Genomic DNA, 16,131 nt, shown 5'->3' with positions numbered 1-16,131 from the left:
CTTTGGAAAGCAAAGAATTAGTCTACAAGCAGGCCTCAATATCTGGAAATTTCACAAAAAACATTTCCACATATTAACAGATGTTGTGAAATCATGCAATGAATTTCAGTGATTTAGACAGTGAGACACAGGTGATGTACTGATATTTCTGACACTAATTTTCTAGACATGTGTAAAAAAAAGCAGCTCATATTTTGTTAGTTTATATTTCAATTAAAATATTAAAAAGTATAGCTAATTTGGGATATTAAACTTCTACTGTAAAAACACCCATATTCACTAAGCCTACAAAATTTGTCTCTATCTATGAAAAATATATAACGATACCTAATCTACATATGACCATTCTCCAGTTTACTAAAGTCCTGAACATTCTTATAGCCCACTCTCAAAATGAAATATCCAGCAATCAACAGCAAAAGGAAAATCAACATACCTATTAAGTCCTGTTCATCCATTCTAAAACATGATGGTTTCATGGACATCTCTAGGACTCTAATGCACCCATCATCTGACGCCAAGATGACTTTGTCTGAAGTACACCAATCTACATCCAGGATCCTGAAATTGACATTTCTTCCGCTTCTTAAACTGCTTACCATTTGTACCTTGAAAAGTTGAGATATTTTTCATTTTTAGTAGGCTCTCTATCATACAGCATAACACTCTGTCACACTCCCATGGGGCATACCACAAAATTTGCAATAAAAGTTGAAGTTTGTTATTAAGATGATTTATGACTGTCTCCTCTGGAAAGCAGAAAATTTAGAAACCTTGGAGTAGGGCATGTGATTGCCCTGAGACAACATTTTTTCCAAACCAAGACCTGGGAGAGGATCCTTTTGAGTACAGCCATATAGCTGCCTTTGTGGTATGATTTCTGAAATAAAGTTTCTAGGGCAAAAGTGGTAAGAATTTACATAACTTCTAACTCCAGTCCCTTAATCTAGCATATGTGCATCAGGGCAGAAGTGAGGTTCTCATCAGTTAACTCTTTCTCTTCATAAACATATGCTTTTTTGTTAAATACTGAACTTGTCTAGAAATATATTTAGGCCTAACTTTAATACAGCATTATGGAAATAGGATGATTTATTATCCACAAAACAAACAAACAAAAGGACCCCCTGAGATAAGCAAAACCTTCTAAACTGTACTTTTAACCATATGTCAGTAGTTACAGATTTTGTTACCCTTCCGTAATATCACAAACATTAAAAATGTTAATATAAGGAAATGTTATAAAAGCTTCCACTATAATCAACAGTCTGCTGTTTCCTTTCACTTGTTCTAGAGCAAAGTATGGAGTTAGAGAGATGTAATATACAACAGCTTGATCAGTCTCAGCACTGAAGACATTATTGGACGTACTGGTTAAGTGGTTGTAGGCAAAGGTGAAGTTCTGAAGAGAGAATTATAAGGATTATAAGAGTGAGACTGTAAAATATTTCTACAGATTTTCAGCTGAAGTTCTGAATGCATTTTAAAACTTTCATGTGGAAATCACTTTCTTTTGTCCCAAAAGAAGAGGGAACAGCTACAGGAGGAATGTCCACGGGTTTCTACTCTGCCTACATAATTCACAGTTGTTGATCACATCTGCTCCAACTCTAATCATCAAAGGAGGTTTTCATACTACCCAAATTAAATGTCCATGTCAGGAACTGGTGCTCACTACAAAGTGAACAGAAAAAAAATTAAAATACCAATTTTATACTCTGAACTTACTCCAGGGGGGTAAGTTAAAATGGTACAATTATCCTTCCTTTCCCATAGTAACTATAATCCCCTAGAAGACGTATGAGGTAAACCCCAGAAGATTTATGAACATTCCTCTTTACTACAGAATTTTCAAGTAAGACGAGAAGCTAGACAATGTTAATTATCTAGTGTCTAGCTTCCTGGTATTTCCTAATAAATTAAATCCATGCATGGAAGAATACATACTCTTTAACATGCACAGAAGTTAGGAAATCTTTCATAAAAATACTCTCCTGTTCAAGGATTCAAATTCCAAGATTGAAGCTCGCCCCCTTAAATCTTCGATGTGCGCCTCAAAAACTTTACTAGAAAATGACAAAGGGTATCTCAGAGACATATCAGCTTTATAAGTGAAAGGTACTTTTAATTTGATGACAGTTTGAAAATGTTTTATAGGAACTAGAAGTCCTCTGAGAAAAGCCAGACAACTTTATTATATAGCTGTCAACCAAGAATCATGGCTAAGTAAAACTTAAACCGTGAGTACTCTTCCTGATTTTGAGAAGTGGTATGTGTATTTTGCAAAGAAATGAATATTGAAACACAACAGATACATACCTCTTTTGCATCCCAAACTTCTGCTCCATCATTGTACACTGCAATAAGCTTTTGATTTCCTTTCCCTGGGGCAAAACGTATTTTTTTCACCCAGCTTCGGTGTGTAGGGATCCCCCTAAGAAAAGAAAAGCCTAAGGTTAACACTCATCATTCTACAGCTAATACTGGGTGGTTTAGTCCTCTGCATAAACATTACAGATCCTGATATTGTATATGTATATGTGTGTGTGTGTGTGTGTGTGCGCATACATGTATATATATGTATATATGTATGTACACACACACAAATGGTTATGCAAACTATCATGAAAAATAAAGAGATCAGATACCTGAAACATATACTACAACTTTTCACATCTTATCAGAAGCCATTACAGATTTACCATAGTGAGAAACCTCTTTAGATGATATTAAAACTTTGATAAAATATGGTATTTCACATCAGCTGAAAACACAAACTGCGAAATATAAAGAATCATCAGGCAGAAGGTATTTTTGAAATTTTATTTTGAAATACTTATATTGTTTCATCAAACACCACAAATGTATGACCATCTACAGCAAAGAACAGAAATGAGAAAAAAACCCACACTTTCTAACACTCATTATCTCATGTTTGTCAAGCTTAATTTGATTTATACCTGGATACTCTAGCTTTCAAGTCCCAGAAGTTTAAGTTTCCATCAACATCTCCAAGAACCAAGGTATCCCCTTTCCAGGCAATACACGTAATGCTACCCATACTTCCCTGGAAATATTCAGGAAGCAGAATAAAATCTTGTCATTAATAGGGCACAATAGGAACAAACATTTCAACATCAATACTTCATTTTTTCAAATATTATATGAAATGAATAGATAAAATTCTGCTCCATTAAAACAGAAACAATTTGACTGAATATAAACATCTATCAGTCAGTCAAATTTGCTTCAGTATGTTTCAAAAGATTTTTTCCTTTTAAGACATTTTGGGTGTAAAGGAATGGAAAACACTTCTCTGTCTCTTCTTGCAAAAAAGTCAAAGGTGACAGATTTCAATTATTAAACACAATACTAGTGTATGCTACAGTAGGACACAAAAATAAAAAGATTCCAGTTTGACAGATCAACTTCTCAATGCCTCCGAGACTGAATAGAAAAAATAAAAATAAAAAAAAAAAATTATTTAAACTCATAAAAGAGGGCTCTGGCCCACTCAAGTCTTCCTTATGACATAAGATAAAATCCATTAACAGTGCCTAATCATGTTTCAATACCATGCTTTGGAGATCCACATAAACAGATATAGAGGCAGCTTGGGTTTTTCACAATTTTACAGAAATAACCACCCCTCATTATCATGACTACAGAAAAGCAGCAATAACTACATTACTACAACCTAAAAAGTGTTTGCAAATACTATACCCTTTCTGACAGGTTCTAACGCCCCATTTACCTGTAAAGCTCTCTCTGAAAATAGCTGTCTACAAAAGCTACACCCTTGGCTACCTGAATTGCTTGGCACTGTGAGGACTCTGATTTAAGATTGTTTTGATCTTTCAAGAAAGCAGGCATAAGCCAGAGACAGTAGCTCTGTGCAATATATTACACTTAATCTCTGCAGGATTGAGAGAATCAAAGAACCTAATTAAAAGCAGTTCTCTTGAAGATGAGAATTTTTCCTTCTTCAGCAGGTTAAAATGATGAATATGAACAGCTAAGTTTCATCTGCAAATGATGTAAACATTTGATTTCTCAGCAAAGATAAAGCTGTCCTAAAAACTCTCGAAGGACAATATTGGCAACAAATTAAAATAAATGACGTTTCTCCAACTAATAATTTGATACTATTATGTACCACTACTATTATTACTATTATGTACTATCACTATGTAAAATGAAGCTGAGCGCTACTAACTCTAAAAACACGTTCTTAACTTTTTCATAATTTTGGGACCGTATCTTAACAATGTTTCCTATACAAAGAAACTATTCAGGATGTCTCCATTTCACTAGCAATCAAACAACACTGCAAAACAATTTAACAAAAAACAAAATATTTAAAGCATCTACAGATACTTTTAAAAGTTTAAAAAACAAAGAAAATCCAGAAAGACAAACAAAAATGCAAGGCTAGAAATTCTTTAAATAACTGGCAATGAAATAAAATGTATTTGAAAACCTTAATCAAAAAACATTGATGTCCAAAATCATGTTTTTGAAATTGTCACATTTCAAATCATAACCATAACCAAACTTCATGGCTTCTGTCTACCTCACAGATAGGCCAAATAATTCTTTTATTCTTTTGTTATTCAAACTTTTTATATATGCTTTACTAAAATTAAGAAAAATATATATTGTGTCATTTATCCAGAAATTAAGTCAGGGACTAAAACAATTCTAGCTTATATAAAAGCCATTTATTCCATCATTTTTAAAACAGAAAACGATAAGAACATGAAAAACACAGAAAATTGTTACAGACTTCAAAGTTAGAACTTTTATTTCATATTTCAAGCAACTGAATTTAGTGACTACTTGCCATTAAAAAGTATTTTCCTAATGTTTTTTCTCTCTGGCAATTGAAAAAAATTAAAGCACCAATTATACAGAAAATTGGAACTCACATCAGGAGGAATTCTTGCACTATCCTTTACTGAGTTTCCTTCTACTGTGAGATGATAAACCTGTCCATCAGTATCTGTAAATACAAAATGCTCTCTGGCAGAGATGTTCTGGCTCAGCTCAGATTTACTTTCAGCTTCCTGTAACAAACTTTAAAGAGAACACAGTGAGACATAGGTTCTTCCCGAAATCAGAACTGCAAGTCAAGATCTCCCTAACTAATGACAGAAGTAGTGTAAAAACGCCTTCAAAACAATTTACCAGAAAAATGAGGTAACTCATTTATATACTTGTGGGACTGTTCAAGGGGCAAATAAGAGTTTTACTTCAAGAACCAGATAACTAACGGACTAACAGACAGAAGTCCTACTTGCTACACTGTTTCTCTCATTCAGCAGTAAATCAAAGTTCCACATTTAAAAGCTTTCCTGTGTTGTTTAGGCACTAAAAGGAGCCCAGAAAGTTGCTCTACCTGATATGTACCTAAGAATCAGTTCCAAAATATTTCATTCTACAAAACAACAGTATACAGAGCAAAACAACAACACAGCATTAAATGAACTACTAATCAGAAATACCTGATAACAGAAGATTCTACACCGCTAACTTCAGTATCTGAGGCAACCGTCTGTCGGGCCATGGCCTCACGGGCTGCTAGCTGCTTCTTTCTCAAGCTTTTTAAGTTATGAGAAGGTGACCATTCCTGTGAAAAATCATTCAGGCAAAATGGAAAATATGAATTTTTACTACCTAAATTTATTGGGGAATTTTTTGCTAATTATGATGATTTCATTGAAAATTGCCTTCTTTGATTCCTCACCTCCCGCCTCCCAAGAAGCAGACCAATTTTTCACCAAGTATTTCCTTTTTTCTTGCCTCTATTTGATAACAGATGAAGAAAAGAAAAAGGAAGGGTGAAAGCACTTCTCTGTATGCTACAGATAAAAAAAAAAATCTTTCAACAATTTTGTGGCAAAATGTTATTATGCTGTCTGAACGTATTAGATTTAATAAACAGCGAGCGATAGAGATCTTATTCCTTACCAGAGCAGTCACTGCAGGGAAGTTTTTTGACATTTCTCTGAGCAGAGTGCATGTTCTGACATCCCAGATTTCCAGGGGTTTGTCTTTAAATACTACAGCTAGATACTGCCTAAAATAAACAAGACTTTACTACATCAACGGTAATCATTCCATTTTAATTTTAGCATTTTACTTCATACATGAAGTTTATAACAGCACTTTGGAAACCCTCAAAAACTCGGGGGAAGCGGAGTAAATTAATTTGGCTCAAATCTCACACAGAAGCTTGTGATTCCCTTGGGTCACTTGGGTGCAAAAGAGTCTGCCTGAAAAGAGTCCTTCTTTCAAGACAAAAAAATTTTTTTTCAGAAATTTCTGTCAGGTTGGTGATGCTGCTCAATTACTGTAAAGAGACAAGGGAAGGAATTCAGAGAAAGCAGCAGCACCTCCAATTTGGCTACATTCAGCCTGAGTTGATGACCACAGGCCTGTAAGACTGTAATTTGAATAGATTTATTTCTCTACTCCAGATGCATGCCACTTCCCTAATCCAGTGATAAATGAGTAGAAGATCCTCTTATACTAAACCACCTGTCAGTCATGTCTTCAGACTTTTCATCTGTGGAGCTAAAATACCTTCGGTCTAGCACTTTTTACATGTAACATGAAAATACAGATAATAGTTTTATTTACTCTCCTCAACTGCATTCATTTTTATTCAAATAAACTATCCTTTCCTATTCTTACTTAATACCATTGCTGTTCTTAATTTTTAACATATTACGAAGACCATTATATGGTTGAACTCATCTGAATTCCCTAGAACACATACATAATTCCCAGGATGCTTCCTATTCAAGCTAAAGAACATTATTTCTCTACTATAAAGAAAAACCTTTGAAAATTTAAAGACAATATTCTATTGAATTCAGCACTATTTTAAACACATTTACACCAATAAAGTAAACTTACAGAATACTACTGTTGTTATTTTTGTTATTATAAAGACTAGGGACTCTCATCACGGGCCAGACCTCAAAATGAGCAGGATTTGATGGGAAGCAATTTGGTCATTCATCAGCTGGCTTCTCAGATATCTTTACCTCACATCTGGTTTTCCAGTAGATAATTATTTACAAAGGTGTGAAATATATATTTTATTTAAGGAATTTAATAAACTCACGGAAAAATACCCCATCCCTGATCCCAATCTTCTAGTCTTAAGTAGGGTTAAATCATATAAAAGGAGACTTATAATAAAAATCAAACATTTCTAATCTAATTGGATTCTTAAGTTTTTGACAAGGTCAACCAGAGAATATTAAATCAAAATAGAGAAGGTGTGAATGTGAAAGTATATTTTCTCTTGATGCAGTTTGCATATTTTTCTCTACTCTCTGAAGTGATTGTTCTTGGTAGGGATTATTTCTAGTAAGCAATGAGGATCTTCATGAAATACAGTACAATTTATAAACTTCACAAGGCTCATCTACTTACTTCAAATGAGACACCTTTATCATTTCAATAGCTGGCTCATCATTACCTCGCTCCCCACGAAATGCAAAGCTCCTGCCTGGAAAATAAAAGTGACATGGGAGAAAACAGAAATAGTTAACCAAACGAAACCAGAACATCTCTAACTGGCCTGCCATATCTTATGTTACTCTTATCACTGCTAAGGTCCTGTATTTCTAAGGATTAAACCATAACGCAAACTCCACTGTCTAATACTTCATAAAAGACTCACTTCCAGAGCACAACTACTGAGATTAATGCAATAACCAGCATTATGTAAATGTATAGAAAGAATTCAAGGAGGTATTAGTTTCTAATCGAAGACAATACAATATAAAATATATTCTTGATTCCTCAAGTTAGAAATCCCTGAGTAGATTTCAAATTTTGTAAGAGAAGTAAATTTTGCCATAATCTAGTATTAAATTGACAAGAGTTTTGAAATTATTTCTATGGTGAAGTATTAATTCATTCTATTCTTAGTGAAACCATTATTTTCTTTCCAGGTAAAACAATGAACACCGATAAAAACCATACAAACTCATGATCTTATCTCCAACAAAATTTTGACCCACCTGTACAAAGCGTTGCAGAATTAAAGGTGTTATACATACCACTGAAATCCAGAATGATCTACAAACATTAAATATATCACGGCAATTGTTATACAAGTTTCTTCTCTTTCCTGAAAACAGGTTTTCAAAAATACTTCTCGTGGCTACTCACAGCTAGATAACACATTTTACACCATCTATGTGAATAGAGCTAGCTATCAATAATACTAGTTAGAGGCCAGTCAACAGGAAACTTTAAAGCTCTATTTTCTTCATTACTGATCAAACACATTAGCATTTTTTTTCTTTATTGTTGTTCATAGCTCAGAAACATAAATAAGAATTTTGTCAAAGCATTTATGAAGTGAATGCAAATAAGCACTCTTTTCCTAGCCCTAAAAAAGAAACTTGGGCTAATATTGACAGCAGAACCAATGTTCATTCAATTAAGTACTTATGCCTTTCTTGTAGGCTTTAAAAAGGGATTTTTTTTTTTTAAGTAAACCATATGCTGAAGTATGAGGTATTCATATTTATTTGAAACTTGTTTGCCTGTGGAAATACTGAGCCTTTCATCACTTGTCATTATAAATGTTTCTATACTGATTTAAAAGCTAAGTGAAAAATCCAAATCACGTTTTACATGAAATGCATTTTACAAAGTTCATCTCCTTGCTCCCTGTTTTGTTTTAAACAAATGAGCAAGAGATTATCAGAAGAAAAACCCTGCAATATTGTCATGTTAAAAGAATAGTCACTTTGTGTAGCACACTGGAAATACAAAAACTGAGTCTTTTCTACAAGTGTAAAGAAATGCTACATAAAGCAATTCAGAATTGTTCATGTGCAACAAGACTCAGGCTCTTCAATTAGAAATTAATGGTTCTAGGTTTTCACATTGAAAAACAATTTAAACTTACTGAAGTGCTTCTATTCTGGGCTCCCTAATCCCCCAAATTACACTCCCTGGTATTGTGCAAATATTGAACTAATAATCACAAATGTACTTGTTATGTGCCATAAGGTCTGAGTGATTGAAAAGACACAGACTCAGACTGTCAGGTTTACTACCAATAGTATATATTCTTAAAATTACTTATTTTTAGCTTTTCCAATTATATAATTTACATTATAATAATATTAATTTATATAATAATTATAAAATATAATTTTTAACTCTTCCAATGGTAAAAGTATGCAATTTTATTATTAAAATACTCATTTTACATTCAAACCCACATGTAGAGATACTATGTATGAAAGTGTATTAACCTACAAAAAGAGTGTATATTAAATTCAGAAGAACAACTTTACAAACAGCATCAACTTAAAATGCATCATTGTATCTTTTCCTGAAATGCTAGATTTTAAGACCCAAATTCTGGTCACAAACCTGATCTACCTTGAAAAATTATCCATTGCTGATAGGCACCACATATATGCTTCAACACTGTATCAGTTGCACATGAAACAACAAATTGTAGCCTATGACAAAACATATTTGGAAAAACATGAATTTTGTGAATAAAATAAGCCTCTAATATCCACACTCTGTGAATATTGCTAAACGTCCTGCTGACACATGGTCATTCTTTTATTGAATCCAAGCCACATACATCTGTACAAACTTATTGTTTGAAATTGGTCTGTAGAGCACCAGTTGGAACACATTACGTGATTTCACAAGGAAGGAAGAGCAAAATCAGTTAAATTTCTCTTCATTATTCTTTTTTTGCCATGACAACTAGGAAAAAAAAAGTAGTAAGAACTTGTATTCGTAACTCACCAACAAATCTGTCAGCCTCTTAAACGGATTTCTCAAGAAATACTGACCTGTTGGTAAATCCACCAGCTGCAGCTCATTCCTCACTAACCCCAAATTGTTAGGTGTTGATGTGGCAAAGGAAAGAAAACCAGTCAAGCTTATCCACTCAATTCCCCTGTCATCAGAAGACAGTACATGGAGCGTATTAGCAGAAATATTTGAATGGCTGGAAAATATCCTAGACTGAAATACAATAATGATTTCATGCAATTGGTAAAGAGCATAGATCTAGTCTTCTACAATTTATGGAAACACTGTATTTTACCATAAAAAGAAAATATGCATTTACAAGTGTGATGTACGTACAATAATAAAGTCACCAAATTAAAATAAAAACCGTCTTTTCAGACTACACTGCCATATTAGATTCTGGTTTGGTCAAACACAAATTTTGGTTAGGAACACTGACAACGTTTGTAAAAAACCCCTCACAGATGCTCAGCACTGTTGTGGACTAAAAGCACTGCTTTGATGAAATCAGTGATTTACCAAGTAGGAAAAACTATGAATTAACTCAGATCTGCCAACAGTCACTGAACAGATTCAAAGACAACTATCACAAAACAACTGGCAGACAACCCCACACAGATTTTTCTCTTAGATCATGCCAAGGCTTCAAAATAAAAATACCTTGCGTTGTAAGGATGCAAAGTTACGATCTAATGTAACACAGTGTCAGCCTGTATGGGTTTGAAGCAAATTCTTTTGAGTAGGATACCACAGACCACAAAACTATATAAGAAAGAGTTTCAAAATGTGATAGGACACATCTTCAAAATGAGATAGTCTTGTCCTTCCCCATTTCCCATACACATACTTTGTGCCAGCATAAATATTCTACTGGTTTATCTGTGAAATAAATCGAGGAACTAATCTGAAAGAAAATTAAGACTGTTCTAATACATATATACACAAACATATACACAAGTTCATTTTCATATGGATAAAAAGACTTGGGTTTTTCTCAAATCCTTCAGAAACAGATTACTTAAGAACTATCTCTAAGATGACTATCCTGTTGCATCAATTGGAAAATCATGGTTTTGCAACAGAATATGTGAAACACAAAACAAAAAAATAACAGTTTGATTAACTGTCACTAGATTCAGCTTACACTGTATTAAGTCCAGAAGTTGTAAAGTTTCCTAAATGCAACTTAGTGAAAGCAAAAGCATTCCTGTAATATTTTACACATACAAATTATTTCCTTATTTATCTTGATTTTTTTAGTTCAAGTTATTAAAAGTGGGAAGCTTTACTCCTAAGTTCTCAAGAAAAGTTCAGAATTTAGGACCAAATCCTTTTCAAATAGGACCTGTGAAAGTTCTGCCAATAACTTCAATGGAAATGAAAAGTATTCAATTTTTGTAATTTGTAATTATTATTTGTAATACAAGAACAACTAAAAAGAAATTTATGATTGCATGCAATGTGTGATGTTTCAGGTCTGTAAATGATCATAAATACAGGCAGCATTTTGAAATGGATGAAACGAATTCCGACACCTTTCTAATTTTTATCTATTATTCTTTATTATTATTTTTTAGAAATAATACAGAATAATTGTAACACACTGCTATTCCTAGTAGTAACTCTGCATTCTCTTTCAAATAGCTGAAGCATTTTCTATATTTCATTTATCAGCTCAGATTTAACGAATGAGAAGTCCTGTTTCTTTGCTGCCAGCTGGCCATTTGTCAATACCAATAAAAGATCTATAGAATCCCAAGACACTCATAATCAAGAAGAAATCTTAGCTAATCTGCTTGCACCTTAAACAGTGTACTTTTTATTGCAATATATACCAACTAAGGATTCTGAAGAAAGTATTTATTCACTGAATTAATGAAGACAGTGGTTCAAGGTTTAATGAAGGAAACAAGTAATGACTTCCCTATTGCAGAATTTCCATTATGCAAAGTTTCCTCCTAAGAGACATCTTTATTTGCTATAATTAAGGGTTTCATTCAGCTAGCTTTACAGACCAGATCTATTCTTTTAAAATATAAATCAGAGATTTTATACATACAGCTTGACTCAATTACTTTAGTAAGAATGGAAATGAAGCAGTATTTTAAAGAAAATTAAAACCTCAATTATATCATCAGAAAATGCTTTCAACCTCAAATGTAATTATTTCAAAAGTAATTCGCTTGTATTTCAAAAGAACTTGCATGCTTTGCACGTCCAAATGTGAATGTCAGCAATAGAACAACTTTTTTTCTTTTTTAAGAAGACAAAGGCTAAGAAAGAAAAACACAATAAATGCTGAATACTTTAAGTTCTAGATAACATTAAAAAAAAAATCAAACTCCATTTCAATTGCAAAACTTAAAAGTCATAATCAACGACAGCTTACTCTTCTCAACAAGTTTGGTCTCTTTCATAAGAATTTGAAGATATACTGATTCTAATTTTTATGAAAAGCTACTATTCACAATACAGTGTATTTTTGATGAATTCTGAAACATATCACTGCAGCTTATTCATTGTAATTATATAATATATTTCAACTACACGTAGCATTCAATGTTTGCAAGTCTTTATTTGGGATGAGAGTATACTATTGACATAATTATAAAAATTAGAAAATTAGAAATTAGAAAACTTTATCTTTAAAATCTTTAAAGAGATTGACCTGATTTTGCAAATTTCACCATTCAAATGCAACGTCTTTACAATGATAGTTGATAGTCAATGTATAACATGCTAACAGACATCAAGTTTTGACTTCTAACTCTCCAACATTGACTATGAACAGCTCAAACAGACACCTTTAGAAATCTGAAGATTTTCTTCTTAATGTCAAGCACCTAAATAAAACACTAGAGTTACATGATGTCTGATGCTATGAAGTGTAAGCATATTTAAGAGTTTAAGAACTGTCATACAGTATCAGATTTAAAGCAAATCCGGCCCATGTGCTGACTTGATGGCCATTAGCAAATGCTTAAGGAAAGAGCCTCATTACCAGGGCAGAGTGTTCCTTCCTTTGGTCTACACATCTAGCTTCTGATAAGCATCAATCTAGAAACCTGCTGAGTCGCAGAGATGTTTAAAAGCCACTGAGACACCCACCAATCATTCATACCTCCAATGTCCTCTTTTATTTATTATTTATTTTCATTTATACTTTCTCCTTCCACAACTTCCTGTATCAATGACTTGAGAATTCAATTCTGAATACACAAGATTTCACTGCAAGGCTGCTTGCACTTGTCAGGCAATGCATAATTTACAAGTACACAAAAAAAAGAGAAGTTCACTAACATCTGAAAGACAGAACTGGCAGATATTTTTCATGCATCATTCTCTAAGTGAGAAAGGGTTTTTGTTTTTCTTTTTTTTAAGTAGGTGATGAGTGTTTGCAAAATAGTTTCCCAAAGGAGAGTCAGCCTAAATTTGACTGCTAAAACATGGGTGTTGGGTAGTAATTCTCAAGCAAGACGTCAAGTTTTGCCTGCAGGGCATACACATTCTAGTTAGAGTCAGTAAGATTTTAAGTTTAAAAATTAAAACTGTTGCTACCTTGAACTTGCTAGGCATCAGCAAAAAACTAAGAAGCAATGCTCTAGTCATAGTTACCTATATGGGAAGGAGCCAAAGTAGCAGGAAAGGCATTCAGAATGAACCACTTTGAACAAGAAGCTAAATCACGGATGTTTTAAATATATGCCTTGAACGTATTCTCTTCCACACTGAAGATGTATTATCACCACCTATCTTACCACACTGGGTTATGAAAAATTCAGATTGCTCCAGTTAGAAAAGGTAACAGAATTAGTTATTTCATAGTTGTTCTAATTCCTCTTAGTAATAAAAAATTAACTATATTTTTAGTAATAAAAATTAACTACATTTCTCTGTATCCTAAAGGAACCACAAAAGACTGATCTTCCACTCACGGCTTCTTTCAGCCAGCACACATTCTAAAATCTCCTTCTAGTTTTTCCCCCTCACTCATGCTCCCAGCAGTAGCCTGACTTTTTCTTCAGTGTGCTCTGAAGCACTTCTGCTGTTTCTTTCCTGTGTCTCCCAATCAAAAACCAAACTAAACTCAAAGAGAAAGAATTCACCCACATAGTTCATACTCATGAGTATCCATAAGTTTTCATTTTGTCACTGACTGCTATTTAGCTGTTCCATTATTTCTTTAGTACTATCTTAAATGCGGGACAGAGAATCACTTTCTTCCTCCTAATCACAGTACACCTCTGCAGAGGTGTTTTTTTTTTTTTTTTTAAGTCACAATTACTAGCACGTAGACAACTCTGTGTGTGTTATGTTAGCACAGGTAATATACAAAGGATAGCTGCCTGAGTTGTAACGCTCAAAGACCTGAGTTTTATTATTTTCTGTTTTTAAACTACAGGGCACTGAAAACTCTGCCGGCATTTAGCTACAGTTCGAGGGTATTATCAATTACACATTAAAATAATGCTGTTCCCTGCAGGTATACTATGAATTAAAAGTGAACCCAACATTTTGGAGGTAAAGTAAGAATTCCCACTGAAAGAAAAGCTGCTGCACTCCAAAAATATTTAAAAAATTATGAGGCATTATTCCACATTGCTTAAAGCATTCCTTTGAATTTGTCAGAATTGTATAGAAAGTCACTCAGATCATTGAAAGCTGAATTGAGAAACTAAATAAATCTTTCGAAGATTTGCTCAGATGACTGCTTTTGACTATGAGTATTAAACAGAATTCATAATCATTTTAATTCTGTTCTGCAAATACCATCTATGCAAGGACAGTTCCTGGAAAGTCAATGTACTGTTAAAGTTGTTCATATGTTGCAAAACGCTTGCAAAGTGAAAAGCCCACACTAACTATACTTCCAGTAATACACACAATCTAAATCAAATAAAAGATAAGGAAATATTTTTCAAAGTGTATTTCAGATGCGTCCCAATCTTAAGGAAATATTTTCAACCCTATCTGTGAAATGTTAGTAGTGGTTTTAAAAAATATTTTTAACCATATCTGTGCAGTGTTAGCAGCAGTGTCAATTTTGAATGCTATAGTCACATGAATGAAAAATAAAGCAAGATTCAGTATCCCCCTGGGCTGCGTAAGAGAACAAAAAAAGCAAAAACATCTTGTAAGTAATTAATCATATGAAACAAGGGTAAAACTCAAATGCACTAGAACAGAAAGGGAAATTCTGTTCTTACAAGACCTATCAATCACACCACAAATGCAACTATACATACACGATTTAGGTGGTAGATTCAAAGTATATTTAGATAATGAACTCTCTTAAAGCTATCTGTGCTGAGACATCCATATTTTTCTTATGTTTTGGAGAATGAACAGTAAAATGAGGATCTAAACCTGAACAAGGCTTCATGTCACGACTCTAATATAAATCTGTACTACTACTACTAAAAATATTTTATTTCCTATGCTCAAATCAGTCCAGAAATATGTATCGAGCAAGCATCATCTTTCGTATCTTTGCCATATAGTTATGCCATTGTGCACACACTTAAAAATATACAGTATAAGAGCTTTAAAACTTACTGTGTTCCATATTTAGGATGGCTAGATGCTGAATCATGTATTGGGTCTTTAAAATCTTTTAAAATTATGCTAAATTCAGCTAGGGCTAGAACTGTCTCAAGTTTCAGCCTCACATGAGGACAGGAAACATGCTGGTGTACAAAACAGCATTATGTGAAAGGGTAAAATGTACAAGTAATGACCATTATATAAATAAGACACTGTAATAAAGTTTCTTGTGTTAAAAAGACTTCTTTGTACTATAATGTTCTAAAGAAACTGAAAACAGCCAATACACATCTTAGATCAGCCTACACGGATACAATTCAAATATTCATATTTCAATATAATTTTCACTCCAGATTTGATAGTGAGTTACTGCTTATATACAGTCCATATATTACTCATTATGACAGACTACTCAACAGGCAATTTTCTTGAGTGTCATTACTGATGAAACAAGACAGCCACACTGCTTGTTGCTTGTACATTAAATGTTATAATTTTCATTTCCCAAAAGGATAATAGTATGAATTAAAATCTTACTTGACTTCACAGGAATGGATGCTTATCTCTTTGTGTAAGAGCCCACTTGTAAGATGAAACACCAAGACAGAGCCATTACTTGTACCTACAAAAAGTGATTTAAAAAAAAAATATACAGACCAGCTTTACTCTTCTTTCATACTTCAGTGAAAATGCAAGATTTATGGCTATTTCTCTTTTTTCATCTTTAACTACTATGTATTATGTAATTTTAGAATAGGTATTTTGATTTCTACA

The 16,131-nt window shown here is 33.3% G+C and overlaps 1 protein-coding gene across 5 annotated transcripts in view; it reads right to left on the bottom strand.

Moving 5' to 3' along the window:
- WDR11 (WD repeat domain 11) overlaps positions 1-16,131 on the bottom strand; it is a 53,741-nt gene that overhangs the window by 14,534 nt on the left and 23,076 nt on the right. For all 5 annotated transcript variants that reach the window (XM_026105530.2, XM_026105529.2, XM_026105527.2 and 2 more), the window contains 9 exons: positions 15,895-15,979; positions 9,852-9,958; positions 7,447-7,522; positions 5,971-6,079; positions 5,505-5,629; positions 4,929-5,076; positions 2,961-3,067; positions 2,320-2,434; positions 437-608 (listed from right to left, as the gene is read on the bottom strand). In XM_026105530.2, the coding sequence (XP_025961315.1) occupies positions 437-608; positions 2,320-2,434; positions 2,961-3,067; positions 4,929-5,076; positions 5,505-5,629; positions 5,971-6,079; positions 7,447-7,522; positions 9,852-9,958; positions 15,895-15,979 (1,044 nt within the window). The remainder of the gene's footprint in view (positions 1-436; positions 609-2,319; positions 2,435-2,960; positions 3,068-4,928; positions 5,077-5,504; positions 5,630-5,970; positions 6,080-7,446; positions 7,523-9,851; positions 9,959-15,894; positions 15,980-16,131) is intronic.

Source organism: Dromaius novaehollandiae, chromosome 6 (genome assembly GCF_036370855.1).
Source record: "Dromaius novaehollandiae isolate bDroNov1 chromosome 6, bDroNov1.hap1, whole genome shotgun sequence".
Taxonomy (NCBI): Eukaryota; Metazoa; Chordata; class Aves; order Casuariiformes; family Dromaiidae; genus Dromaius; species Dromaius novaehollandiae.
Note: the sequence above shows the minus strand (reverse complement) of the source record. Positions and strands in the feature narration are given on the sequence as shown.